The sequence below is a fragment of the Primulina huaijiensis genome, chromosome 12 (genome assembly GCF_012295235.1).
Source record: "Primulina huaijiensis isolate GDHJ02 chromosome 12, ASM1229523v2, whole genome shotgun sequence".
NCBI lineage: Eukaryota > Viridiplantae > Streptophyta > Magnoliopsida > Lamiales > Gesneriaceae > Primulina > Primulina huaijiensis.
In genome coordinates, this window is record NC_133317.1 from 16,590,944 (window position 1) to 16,612,038 (window position 21,095).

At 32.8% G+C, this 21,095-nt stretch overlaps 2 protein-coding genes and 1 long non-coding RNA gene across 4 annotated transcripts; 2 read left to right on the forward strand and 1 right to left on the reverse strand.

The window, feature by feature from the left end:
- The first annotated feature begins 8,457 nt into the window (after positions 1-8,457).
- Positions 8,458-9,884, forward strand: LOC140990327 (uncharacterized). The gene is made up of 3 exons (XR_012177631.1): positions 8,458-8,586; positions 8,670-8,766; positions 9,517-9,884. It is a non-coding gene; the product is annotated as an uncharacterized lncRNA (long non-coding RNA).
- A 2,227-nt stretch (positions 9,885-12,111) lies between these two features.
- Positions 12,112-14,633, forward strand: LOC140989700 (histone-lysine N-methyltransferase ATXR6). The gene is made up of 6 exons (XM_073459036.1): positions 12,112-12,445; positions 13,198-13,272; positions 13,374-13,603; positions 13,705-13,805; positions 13,883-14,095; positions 14,200-14,633. The coding sequence occupies exons 1-6, from the start codon at positions 12,175-12,177 to the stop codon at positions 14,357-14,359; spliced, it is 1,050 nt and encodes a 349-aa protein (XP_073315137.1). The 5' UTR covers positions 12,112-12,174; the 3' UTR covers positions 14,360-14,633.
- Positions 14,634-14,706: 73 nt separating this feature from the next.
- Positions 14,707-18,945, reverse strand: LOC140989699 (uncharacterized). 2 transcript variants are annotated; one of them, XM_073459035.1, is made up of 9 exons: positions 18,687-18,945; positions 17,082-18,222; positions 16,912-17,002; positions 16,654-16,811; positions 16,509-16,560; positions 16,230-16,312; positions 16,044-16,137; positions 15,681-15,903; positions 14,707-15,588 (listed from the first exon to the last, which is right to left on the reverse strand). In XM_073459035.1, the coding sequence occupies exons 2-9, from the start codon at positions 18,120-18,122 to the stop codon at positions 15,534-15,536; spliced, it is 1,797 nt and encodes a 598-aa protein (XP_073315136.1). In that variant the 5' UTR covers positions 18,123-18,222; positions 18,687-18,945; the 3' UTR covers positions 14,707-15,533. The 2 variants fall into 2 exon arrangements, with proteins under 2 accessions (XP_073315136.1, XP_073315135.1); XM_073459034.1 differs by having other exon boundaries at positions 14,707-15,903; positions 18,687-18,933.
- Between the last annotated feature and the right edge of the window lie 2,150 nt (positions 18,946-21,095).

Here is a 21,095-nt window from a genome sequence, read left to right on the forward strand (position 1 = left end):
ATGTTTTTGGCCTCCATTCACTAAATTTCGAGTACTGTAAATTTAGGAGCATTATTTCATCATTTTAGGCGTATTTTAATCATGACTAAATGATGGTTCGGTGTTGGTTCGGGTTGGTACGGAGTCACGATTAAATACGAAGTTATTGGGCGTAATTGTCTCATTTTTTTTTTTGGATTCAATTACAAAGTTTGGTCAAGATAAATCATTTGCATATTTTTCATGATAGATTTAAGTCGCAGCGAGTCTGGGAGCGATCCAACCCATTTGGTAAAATATATACAGGATATTTAATTACGTTATTTAATTATATTACGTGCATAAAAATAGAAAAGATTCATTTTTGAGATTTATGCGATATTGCTTGTGGCCACTTCACTGTCATGGTATTATTACTTCACCCGGTGGTCATTTACCGGTTCAGTTCAGTTCATCCCGGTGGTCACTTATCGGTCCCACCAAGTATACTGTGGCATTAGTCTGATCAGACGATTATTATTTCACCCGGTCAGTTCAGTTCGGGGACCACTTGCGTAGACCATAATCTCACAATAAAAATTAGTACATGCTATTTCATTATTGGGCTCTATTGAGCAAACAATTTCACTTATGAATTTCAGTTCGGTATGCACGTATTATAATTAATCATGACACGATATTTTACGATAGGCCCCATGACATGATATTTTCACTTGCATGCGATTTTATTATTTATTTACTTGTTATTTACGATATATGCATGCTGAGTCTTTAGACTCACTAGACTTGATTGTTGTAGGTACTGATGATGTCGGGACTGAGGGCGGGGACCAGTGAGCTAGCTTGGGTCGGCAGGAGTGGAACCCGAAGACCTCATTTTCAGCATTTAAAATTTTTAGGCTCAAACATTTTATCTCTCGTGGAATTATTTTAAATTGTTACTTTGCAAACAGTATCTTCCGCTACTATTTGGAACAATAAACTTTTTATCAGTTTATTTTATGAACGAGACATTTTAATTATTTTTAAAAAAAAATAAATTTTTTAATTTTTCCGCAAATTTTCAAGTACGAATTGAGAGGCCTTTACACAGTTCAACTGGTCAGCAGCTGGTTCAGTTGGTCAGCTGCAAGTTCAGTTGGTCTGGTTCAGTTCAACTGGTTCGGTTCAGTTTACTTTCAGCTGGTGTGCTGAAATCATCATAGCTGGTTTCAGTTTGTGCAGAACCAGTAGCTTCATTGTCATTTATCAGCATCTTAAGCTTCGATTCAGACTTTGATTTCTGAAGATGATTTGTAGATCATTGTTTTATCTTTTCAACGCATACTGAATCGCTTCATTTCAATAGCTGAGCTGATAGATATGACCAAAATACCGCAGCTGCTCAAACCCAACTGATTACTGTTTTCGTGTGTCCAGTTCGGTAATTCAGCGATCAGTTAGAGCATGATAACATCCGATTTTGCCCAACTGACGTGACATATGACTTGTTCCAAATTAAGTTTTCTGATTAGTCTAGTTGGCGGACTGTCATTTGAATCATCCAGCTGGTAGATATCATCAAAAAACCGAAGCTCGCCAGTAATTCAGTTTGTGCAAAATTCAGTTTCAGCTTGCTTCTTGTTTTAATAACTTCACACTGTAGCAAATATGTTAGAAACACAATAACAAGTTTTGTTAACATCAAAATCAAGATTACGAATTTAAAAAGTTCCAACATGTATGATCATACATCACTACACACATACCAATAAAATGTGATTTTAACATCACATACGCTAGTTTAGAGCTCGAACGATTTTTATCCTTGTTTTTTATTGTTGAATCGACTAGGAACTAATTTATAATATATAATATACTTCTTAGATAATTTAATGATACACTGACTCGTGGACCTCGTGGTATTTATAATATATTCAAAGGCTTTATTCATGCAGCTTGTAGGAGTATACAAATAAAGAAAATATCATAATTGAATAAAACTATAAAAATATTATTAAAATATAGATTATTTTTATGTAAAATTCAATAAAACTCAAGACACAAGCTATAAATAATATATGGTAAAAAGAATCTATAGTTTCTCATAATTCTAAGCAAAATGAAAACCCGAAACAAGATAAATGGAATTAATACTGAAAATTGTTGAAAATTAATATTTAAAACATGTGTATTGAATATTTGAATGTTAAATATTTGAATGTTGAAAATAAGAGTTGTAAATATTGAAAATTACTGTGTGATGATGTAGGTAATGATGAATTTATTTTTGGATTATTTGTAAAGATTTTCTATAAATAGATCTCTCATTTGTGAAGAAAATGACAATTGAGTTGAGAGAAAAATATTATAAAGTGTGTAGTATGATAATTTTGAGAGTTTGAGATGTTTACTTTTTACCGTAAATTTTTACTTTTTCATAACACGTTATAAGCACGAAGCTCTAAAAGTCCTCCAAATTTTTCCAAGATCCAAAACAGAAGAAAAAGGTAACAAAAGTAATAATATTTATTTTATTGTTTATTTATTTATTGTGTATATATTTAATATATAATATAATGTTATTATATAATAAAGATCAGAAATAATAAAAATAAATTTTTCAAAAACTTGTTATAAATCCTGGGAGGATGTTAAGACGACATCCCACACTCCCGGTAAGGGATACGAAAAGTATAAAAGCCTATAAGGTTTTTAAACAAAATATCTTATGACAACTCATTATAATAATGTGATATGATATACATAATTATTTAAAACGTGAATAATATTATATACATCATATTATTACCATAAAATTATACAAATACATACATTTATTTTTTTGTACACCAATGGTCATAAACGGTAACAAAACGGCTAGTTTTTGCCCTATAAATATGATCTCACAAAAACATTCAATCACTCCAACTTTCTCTTCTTCTCTAAACAATTATTCTTCATCAAATTTTCGGAAAAAAAGATGGCTTTCTCAAGGTTATTTTTAATTATTTTGGTTATCATACTCACGAGCCTTGTATTTATCGGAGAATATCCTCCTCGTATGTTTACTTTATTTTTACGAATTCTTGTACTTGTTGTTTCCATTACTTTGTATTGCAATATTAATTAACTAATAAAATGCATCGTAATTTTTTTTAGTACCACCATGTCAAACTTGGCAAAGCTCGAATTCATTGCTCTTGATATTACGGGAAAAAATTATATGTCATGGACTCTCGATGTAGAAATGCATCTTGAGTCATTAGGTCTAAATGAGACAATAAAAGAAAATGACATATGCACATCACAAGAAAAGACAAGAGCCATAATATTTTTGCGTCGACATTTCGACGAGGGATTAAAATGTGAATATCTGATTGAAAAAGATCACATGGCTTTGTGGAAGGGATTAAAAGAAAGATTCGAACATATAAGGGAAGTTATACTTCCGACCGCCTGGGATGAATGGAATACGTTGAGATTCCAAGATCTTAAGGAGGTCAGTGATTACAACGCGACGATGTATCGAATAATCTCGCAACTGAAATTTTGTGGGCACGAGATTACTGAATTGGAAACGATTGAAAAAAAATTTTCCACTTTTCAAGAATCGAATATAACTCTACAACAACAATATAGAGTGCGTGGATTTTCGAGATATTTTGAACTAATCGCCTGTCTTTTCGTGGCAGAAAAGAATAATGAGCTGTTAATGAGAAATCATCAGGCACGACCTACTGGTTCAACGGCATTTCCTGAAGTAAATGTAGTAAGCAAAAATGAATTTAAACCTGGAAACCAAAATCAAAGTTGTAGACAAGATTTTGGTCGAGGACAAAATTTAGGTCGTGGTCGTGGACGTGGACGTGGAAGTGGAATTGGTCGTGGTCGTGGACGCGGCCATGGTTTTGAAAATAATCGAGATAGTTATTTCTATAACTCATCTCAAAAGAGCGTCCCAAACCATCCACCGAAAAGGCATCATGAGAATATGAGTGTTAATGAGAATCACTCAAAAAGATTTGAAAGTTCTTGTTTTAGATGTGGTACTCCAGGGCATTGGTCCCGTATTTGTCGAGCTCCTGAGCACCTTTGCAAACTTTATAAAGAATCAATAAAGGGGAAAGTAAAGGAGATCAACTTCGCTGAACACAGTGAACCTTTGAGTGATTCAACTCATTTTGATGCTGGAGATTTTCTGATTGATTTCTCAGACAATGATCAATTTGCTGGTAGAATAAATAAGTAGAATATTTTATTTTTCCATGTTCTCGTATGATAATGTTTTATAGTGTGTTATATTTTTAAATATGTATTGTATTGTATTTTATTTTTATAAATGTATTGTCAGTAATTTTATTTCATTGCATATTTTTTTTGAAGTTCAAATATGGAAAATGCTATGAACCAAGCTGAAGTTTGCATACCTGATAGTGGTACAACGCACACTATTCTTCGAGATAAAAGATATTTCTTGGAACTCAAACCAACAAAAACAATGGTGAATACAATATCAGGTCCTGTAGACTTGATTAAAGGATGTGGTATATCACAATTTTTGTTACCTAATGGTACAAAATTTTTTATCAATGATGCTTTGTATTCGCCACAATCGAAAAGAAATTTGTTGAGTTTTAATGATATATATTCCCATGGGTATGATACTCAAACAATGAATGAAGAAAATGAAAAATATATGTGTCTTAACACATATAAATCAGGAAAGAAATATGTGATTGAAAAACTACCAATGCTCCCTACTGGATTGTATTATATACATATAAATCACATTGAATCAAACATGGTAGTTGATAATTCTTCAATATTAACCAATTGGCATGATCGATTATGACATCTTGGTTCAACAATGATGCGAAGAATTATAGAAAATACACATGGTCATCCGTTGAAAGACCAGAAGATCTTTCAGAATAATAAGTTTTAATGTAAAAAATGTTCTCTTGGAAAACTTATTAAAAGACCATCACCAGTCAAAATCCAAACTAAATCACCAATGTTTCTTGAACGTATTCAGGGTGATATTTGTGGACCAATCCATCCACCATGTGGACCATTCAGATACTTTATGGTATTGATTGATGCCTCCAACAGATGGTCACATGTATGTTTATTGTCAACTCGAAATGTCGCATTTGCAAGATTACTTGCTCAAATAATAAAATTGATGAATCAATTTCCCGATTATACAATCAAGAAAATTAGACTTTATAATGCTGGTGAATTTACTTCCCAGACTTTCAATGATTATTGTATGTCTATGGGATCATTGTTGAGCATCATGTTGCTCATGTACATACACAGATTGGATTGGCTGAATCATTGATTAAACGTCTGCAAATGATTGCTAGACCAATGATTATGAAAACAAAGCTCCCTATTTCTGTATGGGGACATGCAATTTTACATGCTGCTGCATTAATTCGCATCAGACCAAGTGCATATCATAAATACTCCCCATTGCAGCTTGCATTTGGTAAAGAATCAGACATTTCCCATCTGAGAATTTTTGGATGTATGGTGTATGTGCCTATTGCCCCACCTCAACGAAAGAAAATGAGACCTCAAAGAAAGATTGGAATTTATAGCGGTTATGATAGTCCATCAATCATTCGATATCTTGAACCTCAGACAGGCGACGTGCTCACAGCACGTTTTGCTGATTGTCATTTTAAGGAGGAAATCTTCTCAATATTAGGGGGAGAACAGAAACATACCGAAAAAAAAATTACATGGTATGTATCATCATTGTTACATCTGGATCCAAGAAGAAAACAATGTGAAAAAGATGTACAGCAAATTGTGCACTTGCAAAGAATAGCAAATCAAATACAAGATGCATTTGCAGACACAAAAGGGGTAACTAAATCATATATATACATGCTGCAAATGCCCCTGCTCGAATTGAAATTCCGAAGAAACAAATTGAAGATACTCATGATGTCATTAAACGTTTGAAGCGTAGAAGGCCAGTTGGTTCCAAGGATAAAAATTCTTGAAAAAGAAAATTCATAGAGAAACACAATGATCACAAAATAGAGAATGATGTTCCTGAAGAAACACATGATGATCACAAACTAGAGAATGTTGTTCCTGAAGAAACACATGAGGATGAAAATGTTCTGTCAGAACCACAAACTGACGAGAATCGTGAAATCTCTATCAATTATATTAATACTGGAAAAATATGGAACCGAAAATATAAAGAAGAAATTGATGATATATTTTCTTATAATGTGGCAATCGATATCATAAATGATAATAAGATCATGAACCAAAATCTTTTGGTGAATGCAAAAACCGGCAGGATTGGATAAAATGGAAATATGACATCCAGGTTGAATTGGATTCGCTAAATAAACGTAATGTTTTTGGACCTATAGTCCTTACACCTGAAGGTGTAAAAAATATAGGATACAAATGGGTTTTTATTCGAAAGCGAAATGAGAAAAATGAAATAGTAAGATATAAAGCTCGACTTGTTGCACAAGGTTTTTCTCAAAGGCTTGGTATTGATTATGAAGAAACGTATTCTCATGTGATGGACGCAATTACGTTTCGGTATTTGATTAGTTTAGCGGTATCTGAAAATTTAGAAATGCGTCTTATGGATGTTGTTACAGCTTACTTATATGGATCACTTAATATTAATATACATATGAAAATCCCTGAAGGATTTAAGATGTCTGAAGCACAAAGTTCAAAACCCAGAGAATGTTATTCTGTGAAATTACAAAGATTATTATATGGGTTAAAGCAATCTGGTCGAATGTGGTATAATCGGCTAAGTGATCACTTGATGAAAAAGGGATATGTAAATAATTCAATATACCCTTGTGTTTTCATTAAGAAAACAGCATGCGGATGCGTAATTATTGTTGTATATGTTGATGATTTAAACATCAATGGAACGAATAATGAAATTCATGAAGTTGTGTCATACTTGAAGGAAAAAATTGAAATGAAGGATCTTGGAAAAACCAAATATTGTCTGGGTTTACAAATTAAACAAAAAGAATGTGGAATATTTGTTCACCAGAAAAATTATACAGAAAAGATCCTTAAACGTTTTAATATGGATAAATCAAATCCTTTTAGTACTCCAATGGTTGTTAGATCATTAAACATAGAAAAAGATCTATTCTGTCCATGTGAAGATGATGAAGATATTCTTGGTCCAGAAGTACCATATGTAAGTGCTATCGGTGCCCTTATGTATCTTACAAATTGTACAAGGCCTGATATATCTTTTGCCGTAAATTTATTGGCAAGATTTAGTACATATCCAACAAAGAGACACTGGAACGGAATTAAACATATATTCCATTATCTACGAGGAACGACAGACTTGGGACTTTTGTATTCAAAAGACGCTAATCCAAGTATAATTGGTTATGCCGATGCTGGATACTTATCTGATCCACACAAGGCACGTTCTCAAACTGGATATGTATTTACTCGTGGAGGCACTGCAATTTCTTGGCGTTCACAGAAACAAACACTCTTAACAACTTCATCAAATCATGCCAAGATTATTGCATTACATGAAGCAAGTCGTGAATGTGTTTGGTTAAAATCAATGACCCAACATATCCAAATCTCATGCGGATTATCATTTGACGAAAAGCCTGTGATACTATATGAAGATTATGCTGCATGTGTTGCTCAAATGAAAGAAGGATACATAAAAAGCGACAGAACTAAACATATTCCTCCTAAGTTCTTCGCATTCACCAAGGAGCTTGAGAAGAATAAATATATTAATGTTCGTCACATTCAATCAAGTGAAAACTCATCAGATCTCTTCACAAAGGCACTTCCTACGACAATATTCAGAAAGCATATATATAATATTGGGATGCGCAATCTACGAAATTTGTGAAGAATTGTTCATATCAACATGAAGGGGAGTTTACGTGACTGCACTCTTTTTCCCATACTATAGTTTTTATCCCAATGGGTTTTTCCTAGTAAGGTTTTTAACGAGGCAGTATAAAAACACGTAATGAAGACAATCATTATGATCATCATCACAAGGGAGAGTGTTGAAAATTAATATTTAAAATATGTGTATTGAATATTTGAATGTTGAAAATAAGAGTTGTAAATATTGAAAATTAGTGTGTGATGATGTAGGTAATGATGAATTTATTTTTGGATTATTTGTAAAGATTTTCTATAAATAGATCTCTCATTTGTGAATAAAATGACAATTGAGTTGAGAAAAAAATATTATAAAGTGTGTAGTGTGATAATTTTAAGAGTTTGAGATTTTTACTTTTTAACGTAAATTTTTACATTTTCATAACAAAAATCACATATTTTGGATTTTTTTTACGATTAGGACCAATACTTTTAATGCAGATAGTAGGTAGCCTAAACTAAGAAAGTGAAGGGACTTATCTGTAATTCAAAATAACTTTTAAGGATTTATTTTTTCCCTCTAATAAATAAATCTGTAATAATAATTAATATATAAAAGACTATAAATTATTTTCCAAAGACTTGGAGTGTGACTTCTGATTATTCTTCTCCAAAAAAGTCTATATCCAATCTTCTTATCCATTGATGATTACTGTCAGATCAAAAAGCAAGATCCCAGTTTAGGTTTAATCATCATCAAAGTGTCAATTTTATATATATTAATCCCACGTCGATCTTTCTAATTGAAAATTTATGAATATTTGCAGTTCAATGGTAGAAATCGCCGGACATCCGCTCTACAGCTGCAGAAAGTGCCGGAACCCTGTTGCTCTGGCCGACGATCTCCTTTCCAAAAGTTTCATTGTGAGTTTAAAAGATTTTTGCAAGAAAATGTTCAGGGTTTACTTTAGGAAATTCGCCTTCAGTCCCGGCCGTCGATTTTTTTTGTGTTCAGTCTCTGGATACTTTTTTAGTACCACATTTTCACATGAAGTGTAACACATTTTGTATGAAATAGTACCACAATTTTGTGAGTCGGGAGTGAACTCAAAGAAATATTTTGATTATGGATTTTTCACCAACTTCTCCTTACTTTTACTATATATTTTTTGCTTTTGTATAAAATAAAAATATTTAAATCATTTTTTGTTTTTTAGAAATAAAAATAATTTTGTTTTTTAGTCAATAACTTTGAATTTTTTTTAAAAAATATTTAATTTTTTCGATAAAAATCTATTTTGTATTTTGTTGGTGATGATGGTTGGAGATGTTAGTTTTTGGAATAAGAAATTGGTTCAAGTTTATAAAATCTCTAGCAATTCATTTTTCAGAAAGAGTTTTGGTGCATAATTTATCTTTTTTACAATTTTAATATTTTTTCATAGAAACACTGAAATGATATCGAACATATTACAATTGTCCCATGTCATGTCATGTGTTTAAACTTGAATTTAGCCAATTTCGAAGATCAAATTTACAGTTTTTCCGACGCTGCAAATTTCTTTTGTGTTGTTTTGAAGGCAAGCAGTGGGCAAGCTTATCTTTTCGATCACGCGATGAATATATTGATCGGACCAAAGGTGGAGAGGAAACTTATTACTGGTTATTTCACAGTTGCTAACATATTCTGTGGTAAATGCAACGAGGAGATGGGTTGGACTTATGTCCGTGCTTTCGATGCGAGCCAACGATATAAAGAAGGGAAATATATTTTGGAGAGAGCAAAACTCATGAAAGAGTAACGATGAAACACTCGGAGTCATGTTATTTACACTTTATTCTATGTTTCTGCACGTCCTAAATAAAATAATAAGATGTCGTAACATAATGAAACGGGACAACGAGATGCGATCGATGCTTGTTGTAAGATTTATTTTTGTGTATGAATAAATCCCTGTATGACTTGCTAAAATGTCACTTGTGTATGTTTTAAATGTTGTGATGTGGTTGCATTATTGTATGTGGATGGCCTTTTTCGATTAGCCTCGATGGATTTCAAATGTATACTGAAGTTTTTTTATTGTTAAGAAAAGTAAAATCATAAAATTTAAATACAGTCCTTATATGTTTTGAGTATTTTATGTTAATAAAAATAGATTTCAAGTCCGTCTAATAATGATATTATTTGAAATCTATTCTATTATATATTAATAACGTGTAAATAAATAAGATAGTATCCCATTCCATCTTATTACGTGAGAGACTATTATAGACTAGTCTTCACCCATTGCAATGGCCTAACAAATTTTCGGGCTGATTGCATAAGCTCCTTTAGAAAAGTGTGAAATTCATATAATTTGGAAATATTATAATTTTAATATCGTAAGTTGATATGTTTTAGATTTCAGTTTTATAATTTGTTAATGTTTGGTTTTCATATATTAATTTAGATTTTTTGTTTTTTTTATCTACTCAAAACAATTAAATATATCAAACATTGTTTATTTGAAATTGATAGTATCTTACATGGCTCATTAAGCAATAATAAAACTTATATTATACATATTGAAATCTATTTAATTAAAATTAAAAGACAACAACAAGTATTTTTCCTTTCGTTTCCAAATATTGAGTGTCATTTTGCTTTATTTCTCACATTTGTTTTGTTTAAATTTCTTTCGATGTATGTAATATATTTTTATTCGCGTTATCGGAGCTACGTAGAAGAGTATCAATATCAAATAAACAATATAAGTTACTAGATTAAAACGAAATATTGAGAAGTTGTATTATTTAAACCCAAATCATGTTAATTTACGACATTAAAATTGTAATTTTCTTCATATAATTTCTTAAAAATTATTAATAAACTAAAATCTTCTTTGTTTTCTTAAAAATAAATATTTAACCTTAAGATTGAAATTTAACTAATTAAATAACCAAAATAAAAATTTGGCCAACTTACATAATTAATTATGTAATTTTCTCAAAGTTATATTCTTGTAATTAAAGGAATTTAATGTTGTATAAACTCTTTATGATATATATCGTAAAACATGCATGTAAATAGATGATATTCCGTTGATATGGACATATGGTGACGAAAATTAAATTTATAATTAAATTAAATTATTTGAGATTTTTTAGATAAATTAATATTCATTTATAGGAATAAATAATCCTTTATGAATGTGTATCATAAAATAAATATGAATTGTGTTTTGTGAAAATAAAATAAGATTATTTAATTAATTTTTCTTGTTATATGAATTGATTGATATTTATATAAATATATAAAATTGACCAGCGTTCATAAAATTTGAACAATATATCACTATTTTATTTTTGATGATATAGATTGACATTGACACTAACTACGATTAAAAAATTTATACGCTGTATGATGAAAAAATATGAATAAGAAAACTTTTCATTTTTTTTTTGGAAAAAAATTATTTATTCACTCAATCAAATTTTCACACAATTTATTTTCAAAACAAATTTTAGTTAATATAATATATTTAATTTGCTTTATAAAAAGTTATAATTAACTATATTTCCATCAACTCAATTCTTTTAAATTATACAACAATTATAAAACCAAGTTTCGATTATTCTGCCTAACAAAGAGAATTATTGCACCCCAACCGTCTCTCTTTCAATAATTGTTATAATTGCAATCAATGAAAATTGAACCTGTAACCTTGATTCCGATACCAATTGTAGGACCAAACACTTGCGGTTTTACAAAAAAATTATAGTTAGTGATAACGATATAACTACAAATTTTAAATCGTACATCGGCTCAAATACTATGTTTCGATTGTTCAAATCAATAAGGACAATGATTAGAAATCAACAATCATTATATTAAATTCAAAATATTAACATAATACATTTTTAGATCTTGTATAATTGTTGGTGAGATTATTACTCCAAAACCAAAAAATGTTTGATAAATTATGTTGAGATACTAAAATATTAAAATAATATATATATGTCAGACTTGTTGATTTTCTAATCAGTGAACTCTTAAACATAAAATTCTGTTTTCCCACACCAATAAAAATGTAAAAAAAAAAAGCATAAAAAATAAATAATAATAATTTACTTTGGGGAGAAAAATAATAATAATAATAATAATAATTAATGATAAATAAACGAGAGTAATTATTGACACGTGGCATCGTCACCGGTGTTCTCATGTTTTGCCGCGAAATGAAGTACAGCGCGCGAAGCCCTTTTCATTCCCGGGCTTTTTCAACCTTACAAAATCTTCACACACTCAGACACGCAGTCTTTGATTCTGCAGCTAATCTTCCTCCGTCAACAATGGTGTCATTGAAGAAAAGAACCCAGGCTCCGAATCCAAATTCTTTGAAGCCCGAATCCAGGAAAAGACCCAAATCGAAGCAAGAAGAGCTGGAAGATTACGACGATGTGTGTTGTGAGAAATGTGGGTCGGATCAGTACCCGGCGGAGCTTTTGCTATGCGACAAATGCGACCGCGGATTTCACATCTTCTGTATCAGACCAATTCTTGTTGCGGTGCCTAAGGGACCCTGGTTTTGCCCTTACTGTGCTAATCACAACCAAGTTAGAGGTGACTTTCTCGCATGTTTGTTTTGTTTTTCTTGTGCATATTTCTGGGATCTTTGTGTTAGGAGGTTTGGTTTTTGTATTTGATGAGATAATAGTGTATATATTATTTATATATTTGGATTGCCATTTGTGGTTTTGTTCATTGTAAAGATTCTATATGATTTCCCATTAAAATCAAAGAAACGCGGTATAATTAAGAATTAGCCAAGATCGATTCTTTCGGTATAGGATTTACCTTTTAAATCATGCTGCTTGTCATCATCTATCGATAATTTATTTTTGTCCAAGCTTGATTCTGTAACTAACAGTGTAGCTCCGTCTTGAACATCTTTAATCTGTGTAAAGTAATGATCAGTTCATAAAGTTGGGTAATTGTCAAGTTTTTACTATAGTAATCCTTATCATGCAAGATTCATCTTGATGCATTTGGTTCTACGAATTACTGAATTGCAGTAGTACTTTATCATAAATTAGCGAGCTTTATTGTCCTTGGAATCACAACTCTAATACAGACTAGAGCTTTTCATATTGCTTGGATGATGGTCTACGAATCTGTTACAAGAAAATGGAGATTAATCTGATTTTCGGACATCTTTAGCGGCTGAAATGCTAGCTTTACAAAATCCTTAAGCGATCTCTAGGTGATCTAATCTCATTGTGGGTTGTTCATTTGCATTTCTTATTCTTGCTTCTTGTACTGCCATTTGACAAGATCTGCCGAGTTAATTTTGTTTATTGACAATTTACAAGCAGGTTTCCCTCTTGTGCAAACCAAGATTCTTGATTTTTTCCGTGTTCAAAGATCCTCTCAACGAACTCAAAGTCTAAGTAAGAGCCATCTCGGTGAATTTACTAGTCCTGGTTCTTGCTCAAGCTTATGATAGGCGGCATTCTTAATGATTTATTCTATTTGTAATTTGTTTCACTAGATTGTTATAAGAAACGAAAGAGAACGAGTGGCTTAGTGATGTTAAAGAAAAGTAGGAAGTTGTTGCCTTTCAATCCAAGTGAGGATCCTGTTAAGAGATTGGAACAAATGGCATCTCTAGCCACAGCTTTAACGGTAACTGGAACAGAGTTCAGTAGTGAACTGACTTTTGTTCCCGGGATGGCACAAAGGTCAGCTAATCGTGCTGTACTTGAAAGAGATGGAATGCAGGTAATGTTAATTGGATGTTTCATCCTGTGTTTCTTTCAAGTAAACTTGTGTCAGCCAGTTTCAATCTGTATCACTGATTCTCTTTTATTGAAATATTTAAGGTGTTATCAAAAGAAGATGTAGAAACCTTGACTCTTTGCAAGAACATGATGGAACGAGGGGAATGGCCGCCCCTTATGGTTGTGTTTGATCCAAGAGAAGGGTAGGTACCCCTGTGTGAATTGTCATGGTCATATGTTCTATGATGGTGGCTTGATTTGTTTCGTTAAATTGTGACAGATTCACGGTAGAAGCAGATAGATACATCCGAGATTTGACGATAATTACAGAATACGTAGGAGACGTTGACTATCTAAAAAATCGGCAACATGATGGAGGAGATAGTATAATGACCCTTCTCACTGCTTCAAATCCTTTGAAAAGTCTCGTCATCTGCCCCGACAAGCGCAGTAATATTGCTCGTTTTATCAATGGCATCAACAATCATACACCGTATGAATAACACTTTTTTTTTTCTGTCTTTGACAAGCAGTCAGTCTTGCACATGCTCGAAATATGAATGTCATGGTAATATATTCTGATATCTTTTGATGCAGAGGTGGGAAGAAGAAGCAGAACGTTAAATGTTTGAGGTTCGATGTCCATGGCGAATGTCGAGTCCTGTTGATTGCTAGCAGAGATATCAAGAAAGGGGAAAGACTATATTACGACTACAACGGATCCGAAAATGAATACCCGACCGAGCACTTCGTCTGACGTCTTGTAGGAACTTACCAAGAAACCTGAGTAGCAAATCTTGATCCTCTCATTTAGCAGTGGATTCACTTGTAATAATTCACAAGCGTTGATGGGCATATTTCGTGGGGGTGGGGAAATGTCTGCATTTTTTTTAATTGAATTATATTTTGAAAATTATACAAAAAAGCTGTACAAGGTATCAATTTCAAGCTGTACTGGGAGCAGTCATGTCTTCCGAAGAAGGCTTCAGCTTATACGGACGAGTGCTACCTCTTCATAATTAATCTAACCCACCCACATGTTTGAGCCCCTTTTTAGCTTTATGTTGTGTTTAATTCCAGCTCTTTTGAACGCATTTACATACATCCGGCAATGGTGTAAATGAATTAATCAGGATTGGCACTGACATTATTTCTATTGAACCTCAAAAACCGCAACCATGCTACAAGCATGTATAAATCATGAAAACTCTAACCAATCATGTACAAAGCTACCTGTTTTCAAATGTGGCACCTAAATAATTCTTTTCAAATAAATTTACTTGATCTTCAACCGTTACTGTATCATCCCTGTGGTACAAAGAAGCCTCAATTTTCCAGGAATGACCCGAACGGATGTTTGATTGACTGCCCCCGAGACGCCGAAAGCAAAATCAGCTTTCTTGCTCGAAACGACGCACAAAAAGGTAAATGAGAAGTGTCCCTTTCTACAAGCCCAGGTAAGTAGCCTTCACTGTTGTCAAAATGGGAGACAGAATGGTGAAATTCAATCGTCAATCGACACAATCCCAGCTCATAAATTATTAGTAACCACGTTCCCGTTTTCATATTTGGCTACTGACAACTGTAATTGTTGAATGTTCATGCATCATTTGGAGGGACCCAATGGCCAAATAATGCCAAAAATAGCTTTAAATGCCAGCCTAGCTTGCAATTAATTTGCTTCACAAACCAGAGCTGGATCATTGGCAAAAGCTACCATTCATTAAGTGATTATATCCAACTTTTTAGCAGTTATCGTCTCCTTATCTTAAAGGGTTGCTGGTAACCCATAATTGTGAAATGATCGGATCCGTCCATCCCAGCCAGCAGTAACTATGACAAGTCCGTATGCATGAGAACTCGATAGATTCTGCCAAGAATTCTTGAAAAGTTTGTACTGTGATTTGCTCATTGATGATTCGGCCTCTTGATCAGAAGCAGGAAGTTTTTCTTCCGGCCAAGTTGCTGATCCCTTTGAGCTGGAGTCTACGAAAAATTCTTGGCTCAACAAGAAACGGGTGGATGGCGAGAAAGGCAAATAATTAATTGAACTACCAGGGAGTTTTCTTGATTGCAACCTGTCCATTGTGTTCCCGGTTTTCGAGCCAGGCCATGGTATGGCGACAGAAGCATCGGCAGAGAAACACTCGAATGATCTTATGGCTTTAGGGTGAAAAAAGGAATTCTCCTCCTGACCAATGTAGTTCCAAACATAAACACTTGAATCCTCTGAGGCAGAGACAATATGTTTTCCATCTGAAGTAAATGATGCAGATAAATGGATTCCACAAGTTCGAAAGCCTGGCAGGAAGCGAGAGTTGTAGAATTTTTTAATAGTAAAAGACATAAGAAATCAAATAAGAGGTAATATATTCTTAGAATCCATGCTTCTAGATCACGATGCGAAGGAACCTAATAAAAGGAACAGAAGCATCAAGTACCTTTGTACTTAGCAATTACATTGATTCCATCTATAATTCTGACTTGTGAATCAGCACAAGTAACCAATAATTTGCTAGGATCTTGCGGTAAAAACTGCGGCCACAAGAGATAAAATCGGAAAGAAATTTAACATTTCGAGCCAACATTACAGACCAAAGAAATATCAAAAAGTAACTGAAAGAGACCTGAAAGCCCGTTATCCTTTTACAAGGTGAAGACTTCTTTTTATTTGTTAAGCATATTTGAGTTTCCAACTGCAAGTGATTATCTGACACAGTAACACGAAAGCCATCAAATATCGGTTAGTATCATCCATAAGTAATTATCAATATTGTGACCATACGTTGATTAAGAGCAAAATCAATTTCTAGCACTGAAATGGTTTATTAGGTTAAGGAACAGGTATTATAATCCAAACAAGCAGCTAAAAAAATAGAATTCTCCAAGATTCCAATGAAAGTTACCTGATATCTCGAAAAATTGACAGGTTCCAGTTATAGAGCCAAAAACACCACCCTATTGAACAAGAAAAGAAATAACAAATTCAGCATACCTCACTAATTTTGAAGATATAGTCATCTAACATGTAGAGCTCCAGCATTTACGGACCTGCCCATCAGGTCGATGCGAGACAGCAGTAATGATATCCTTTGATTCAGTCCATCCGACAACTTGACAACCATCAATTGCCCAAATTCGAACTTTCCCATCTATTGAACCACTGATGAAGTGATCATCATTCACAGGGTTGAATTGAATGCAGGTTACTGCAGAGATAAATTGCTCATGAGCCGAAAGGAACAATATATATACTTCATTTATTACGTCATTCTCCAAATTAGAGATGATTTTCTAGCTTTAGAATACCGTAATCACTATGCAAGAAAACCTTGAGGCAATTATTTACTCCAAGCTGCCACAGCCGAACTGTTTTATCAACGGACGATGAGAGAAGACGCTGCACAAGAAACAACCAAACACAGAGTAATTAATCAAATTTCAAATGTATTCAATAAATTTGCGTAATCAAAACATACATTATTCTTCGACCAAGAGAGATCCAAGATTTCCCCACAGTGTCCTTGAAACACATGCAAAGGCACCTCTTGTAATTGGAAAATCTTTGGAGGGAAAACAATACATGCCGAATCGGGTGTTCTATGCAGAGTATTGGATTTGTTAATTTTATCTTTTTCCACCATGAGAGGACTCAATTCAGAAAGTTCATTCACCGAGAAGTACACGCATGATGGATCCACATCTGGAATGTACCTTTCATTTAATCTTTCATCGTCCACTACTCGCCAGACTTTCACAAGTTTATCTTCACCGGCGCTAGCCAAATATTGTCCATCAAGACTAAATTTCATCGTCAATATGGTCCCTTCATGAGCCTGGATATCTTGTCTCGTGAAAAGGGCCGAGAGCTCCTTCAACCTTCTTCGACAATGGCGAACCTGGACTCTCCGAAACCTCGAGCCTTGACCTTGACTGAAACTATTCAATTCTACATTATCTTCTTTCACATTTCCATTCATCAAACAAGTAACGGATCGCAACTTACACAACCACTTATTCCTCAATTTATTCACCGTTCTTGGTGTATTGCCATGAACGTCAATTTCTCTTTGCACAAGTTGATGAACCTGGGGAGATGATTGTGAAAACTTTTCAACCTCCCTACTTCTAAATTTACCTAAATTCGCTCCCTGGGTCAATTCTAAATCATCAGTATTCCAGCTTGATATAGAAGACTGGCTTGAAGAAAGCTCATCTATGATACCCGAGGTTCTTAGAACAGCTCCACTATTACCCAAAATTCTATCCATATCACCCTTGAAAACGCCACCTTCCGGCCTGTCATATTCATCAAAAAAATTTTCTTCTTCTAAATCATTAGAACACAATCCCATCCATCTAATGAATTTCATTCGGCGATCTCTAACACTTTGGGGAGTATTGATCCAAACATCATATTCCCAGTTATTAATATCAGAAGCAGAATCGGGTTCTGATGTAATGTGCTCCAGGGCATCGAAAAATCGAGATTCTTCGGTGTCATCACTGAAGCTATCCATGATTCCTCGAGTTCAACCCATGAAAAACTTGAAATCCCTCTTCACGAAACTGACTTTCCAGGAAACACGCAATGTGCTTACTGCCTTCTTGTGTAAATACCTTTGTTAACAAAGAGAAACAATTAAAGTTAAGAAAATAGCATTGAATAAACAAACATGAGCACCAAGACCAAGGTTTCAGTAAAATAATAAACAAACAGATAAATAATAAAAGCCCGCCCAGAACATTAAACTAATATTATTAACTAACAATAGCAACAAAAAGAACAATAGATCCAACATGGATCCCAATTCCCACCCATCGAATTTGGCCTGTTACAAAATTAATTCCCCACCATTAAAAGGGAAACCTTTTCCAATCTATTTCATTAATTTATGGCTGCATAAGATAAACCCCATCTTCCCCCAGAAAAACCCAGAAAAATTCCGCATATAAAACGGAAACCCACAAATAGATTAACATATTTACCCACTCCAACCACAAAATTGACTTGAAAATCTCTAGCAACAGACAAGTTAACAAAAGTATGCAAGTGGTATTCATCAAAATTCGTAGTCAGGCACCTGATATCAAATGGGAAAATCAAACAACTTTAGAGATGAGAGGGCTGCCTCCGCACGGGTTTGATTCTTTTTTTATGAGATTGAATTGAAGCAGAAAGATCTAGAGGTTGGCAGTGGGCACTCTCTAGAAAAAGGATCCTCGCTGAGATGACCATTAAAAATACGTGTGAGGGAGGAGAGAGAGATGAGATTGTAATTACTGAAAAGAAGAGGGGTTGACACGTAAATACACAAATTGGAATACAAAAGGCAGAAATTCCTTGATATTCGCAAATGGGTGGCCGGAGGAACGAGATATTGAGATCTGTTTGTGTGTGTTTTCTGCGGGTGTACTAAAGAGTACAAAGTAATTATACACCCAATTTTTTTGGTCAAGTTTAGGATTAGATCCGAATTCGAGACTCAATTATAATAAATTTAACTCCTCGATTTTATCCGAGCTAACTAAAAAATTGTGTTTAGATTGTTAAGTTTTAATTGGTGAACTTAGAATTTATTGGACTTCCTTTTATCGTTTTTGTTTAGAATGGATTATTTTATTTTGGATAAGAAATTTATAAGATGAATTTCAAATGAACACGTGAACTAAAGATTTGAAATAAAACATGTTGTTGTTGTTGTTGTTGTTGTTATGAGTAGGTCTTTTGTGAGACGTTCTCACGGATTTTTATTCGTAATACGGGTCAACCATGTCTATAATTATAATAAAAATAATAATATTTTTTAATAAGTGGCTCAAATAAAAGACATGTCTCACAAAATTGGACGATAAGACTATATCACAAGAGTTTTTATTTATTATTATTACGAAAAGAAAACATATAAAAAGAAGATGATTGTCAAATCCAATGATTTATGCATAAATTGGATGAAGACTTCTCATGCCCAAAAAAGTTGTCTAATCGAGTCGAACTCGAGTATCATATTAATCGAACTCAATTAAAAAAAAACTAAAATACTTGAACTCGAGCTCGACTCGACTCGTGTATTAATGTTCAAGCTCGATTGGAGGAGTTGATATTTCATTTTGTATTATCTACACTTCACTTCATGTGTAAAAAATATGTGTCAAATTTATTTATAAATGAAGGGTAAATAAAAAAAAATAGAGTGTAAGTATCGACTCTCCTATACTGGACATGAAAATTATATTACGTATCCAATCCCCATCAGGAGAAATTGATTAAAATAATTTCGGTCAACTCTTTTTTTTAAAAAAAAATGATCTCGTCAAGTATATTTGAAATATACTTGAGGATGTCATTTTCTTAAAAAAAGAGTTGATGGAGATTAAAAAAAAAATACCCCTCCTCATCATTAGCCTAAACGGGTCGGTTCTTAACAAAACATAAAGAAATTGAACCAATGGTAGCCATTGAATCTACCCTGATGGATCTGAACTTGAATTTGAATTAGGGGGAAAATATAAAGATATAATTATTTTGCGTTTTTTTTAAAAAAAAAAACAAAACCAAAAACTATGATCAGACCGTTTCATTAATAAATTTTGTTAGACTGATCTTCGTTCTAGTCCAACTAATAAAATCTCTAGTTAAGGTTTTAAAAAAAGAAATTAGAAAATAAGCAAATTTTGATTAAGTCAAAACAAAATTAATTATACTAATATTGAAGATTCGTAGAATATTGAATCAGGTGATATGAATCATAATTCATGGACAAAATTATCTTAACTAAATATTAATTATTAAACTTTTTTAATTAAATATGATTATTATCTATTCGAGGGTAGAATATTGCTAAGAATGGGACGAAACAGCTTCCTTTTTTGAAGTCAATTTCAATATTTTGACAACCAAGTCTTGATTTCAATAGTGAACTTTATTCCATGTTTTAACTTGAATTATGGAAATCATTTAGTCCAACATTGTAAAAGTGTAAAATAACATTCTAATACATATCTAAGTAAAATAAATTTTTTAAATGACAAATTTTACGTTATGATAATTTTTTTACTAACTATTTTTTACGCTTCAAATTATGTCAGTGAAATGGATTATATATAACATAAAATAGAGTGTCAGATAATCACTTTATTCTCATATATTACATTTTTTTAAATCGAAACCTATCTTAATTAACCACAAATATTTGATATAATAAATTAAAGAATTCGGGTAAATAATTTGAAATTATATATTAATTTGATTGCATATATAGCAAAGATACATAAGTTTGACCAAAGATTATTTGGAAAAAAACATGAAATGATAAAATCTCAAACAAGTGATGAAGCCCAACAGGTCTGAGGGGCAAATATGTATTCTATTCGAAGAGTCAAAAAGCAATGCCTTTCACGGTCTAACTTGAAGGCTGCCCTAAAACAAGAGGAGATAGATTCAAACCCATGAGTGGGCCAACCAAATTGTCATCAATTTTATACATACATAT

Bases quoted from the DNA above. Each gene is read 5' to 3' on its own strand.
- LOC140989699 (XM_073459034.1), bottom strand. From the start codon at position 18,122: ATGGATAGCTTCAGTGATGACACCGAAGAATCTCGATTTTTCGATGCC. The intron at 16,313-16,508 runs GTAACTTTCATT...TTACTGTGTCAG, and splicing joins TCAATTTTTCGAGATATCAG to ATAATCACTTGCAGTTGGAA. The intron at 16,138-16,229 runs GTCTCTTTCAGT...TTGTGGCCGCAG, and splicing joins AAAGGATAACGGGCTTTCAG to TTTTTACCGCAAGATCCTAG.
- LOC140989700 (XM_073459036.1), top strand. From the start codon at position 12,175: ATGGTGTCATTGAAGAAAAGAACCCAGGCTCCGAATCCAAATTCTTTG. The intron at 13,273-13,373 runs GTAAGAGCCATC...TTGTTTCACTAG, and splicing joins TCAACGAACTCAAAGTCTAA to ATTGTTATAAGAAACGAAAG. The intron at 13,604-13,704 runs GTAATGTTAATT...GAAATATTTAAG, and splicing joins TTGAAAGAGATGGAATGCAG to GTGTTATCAAAAGAAGATGT.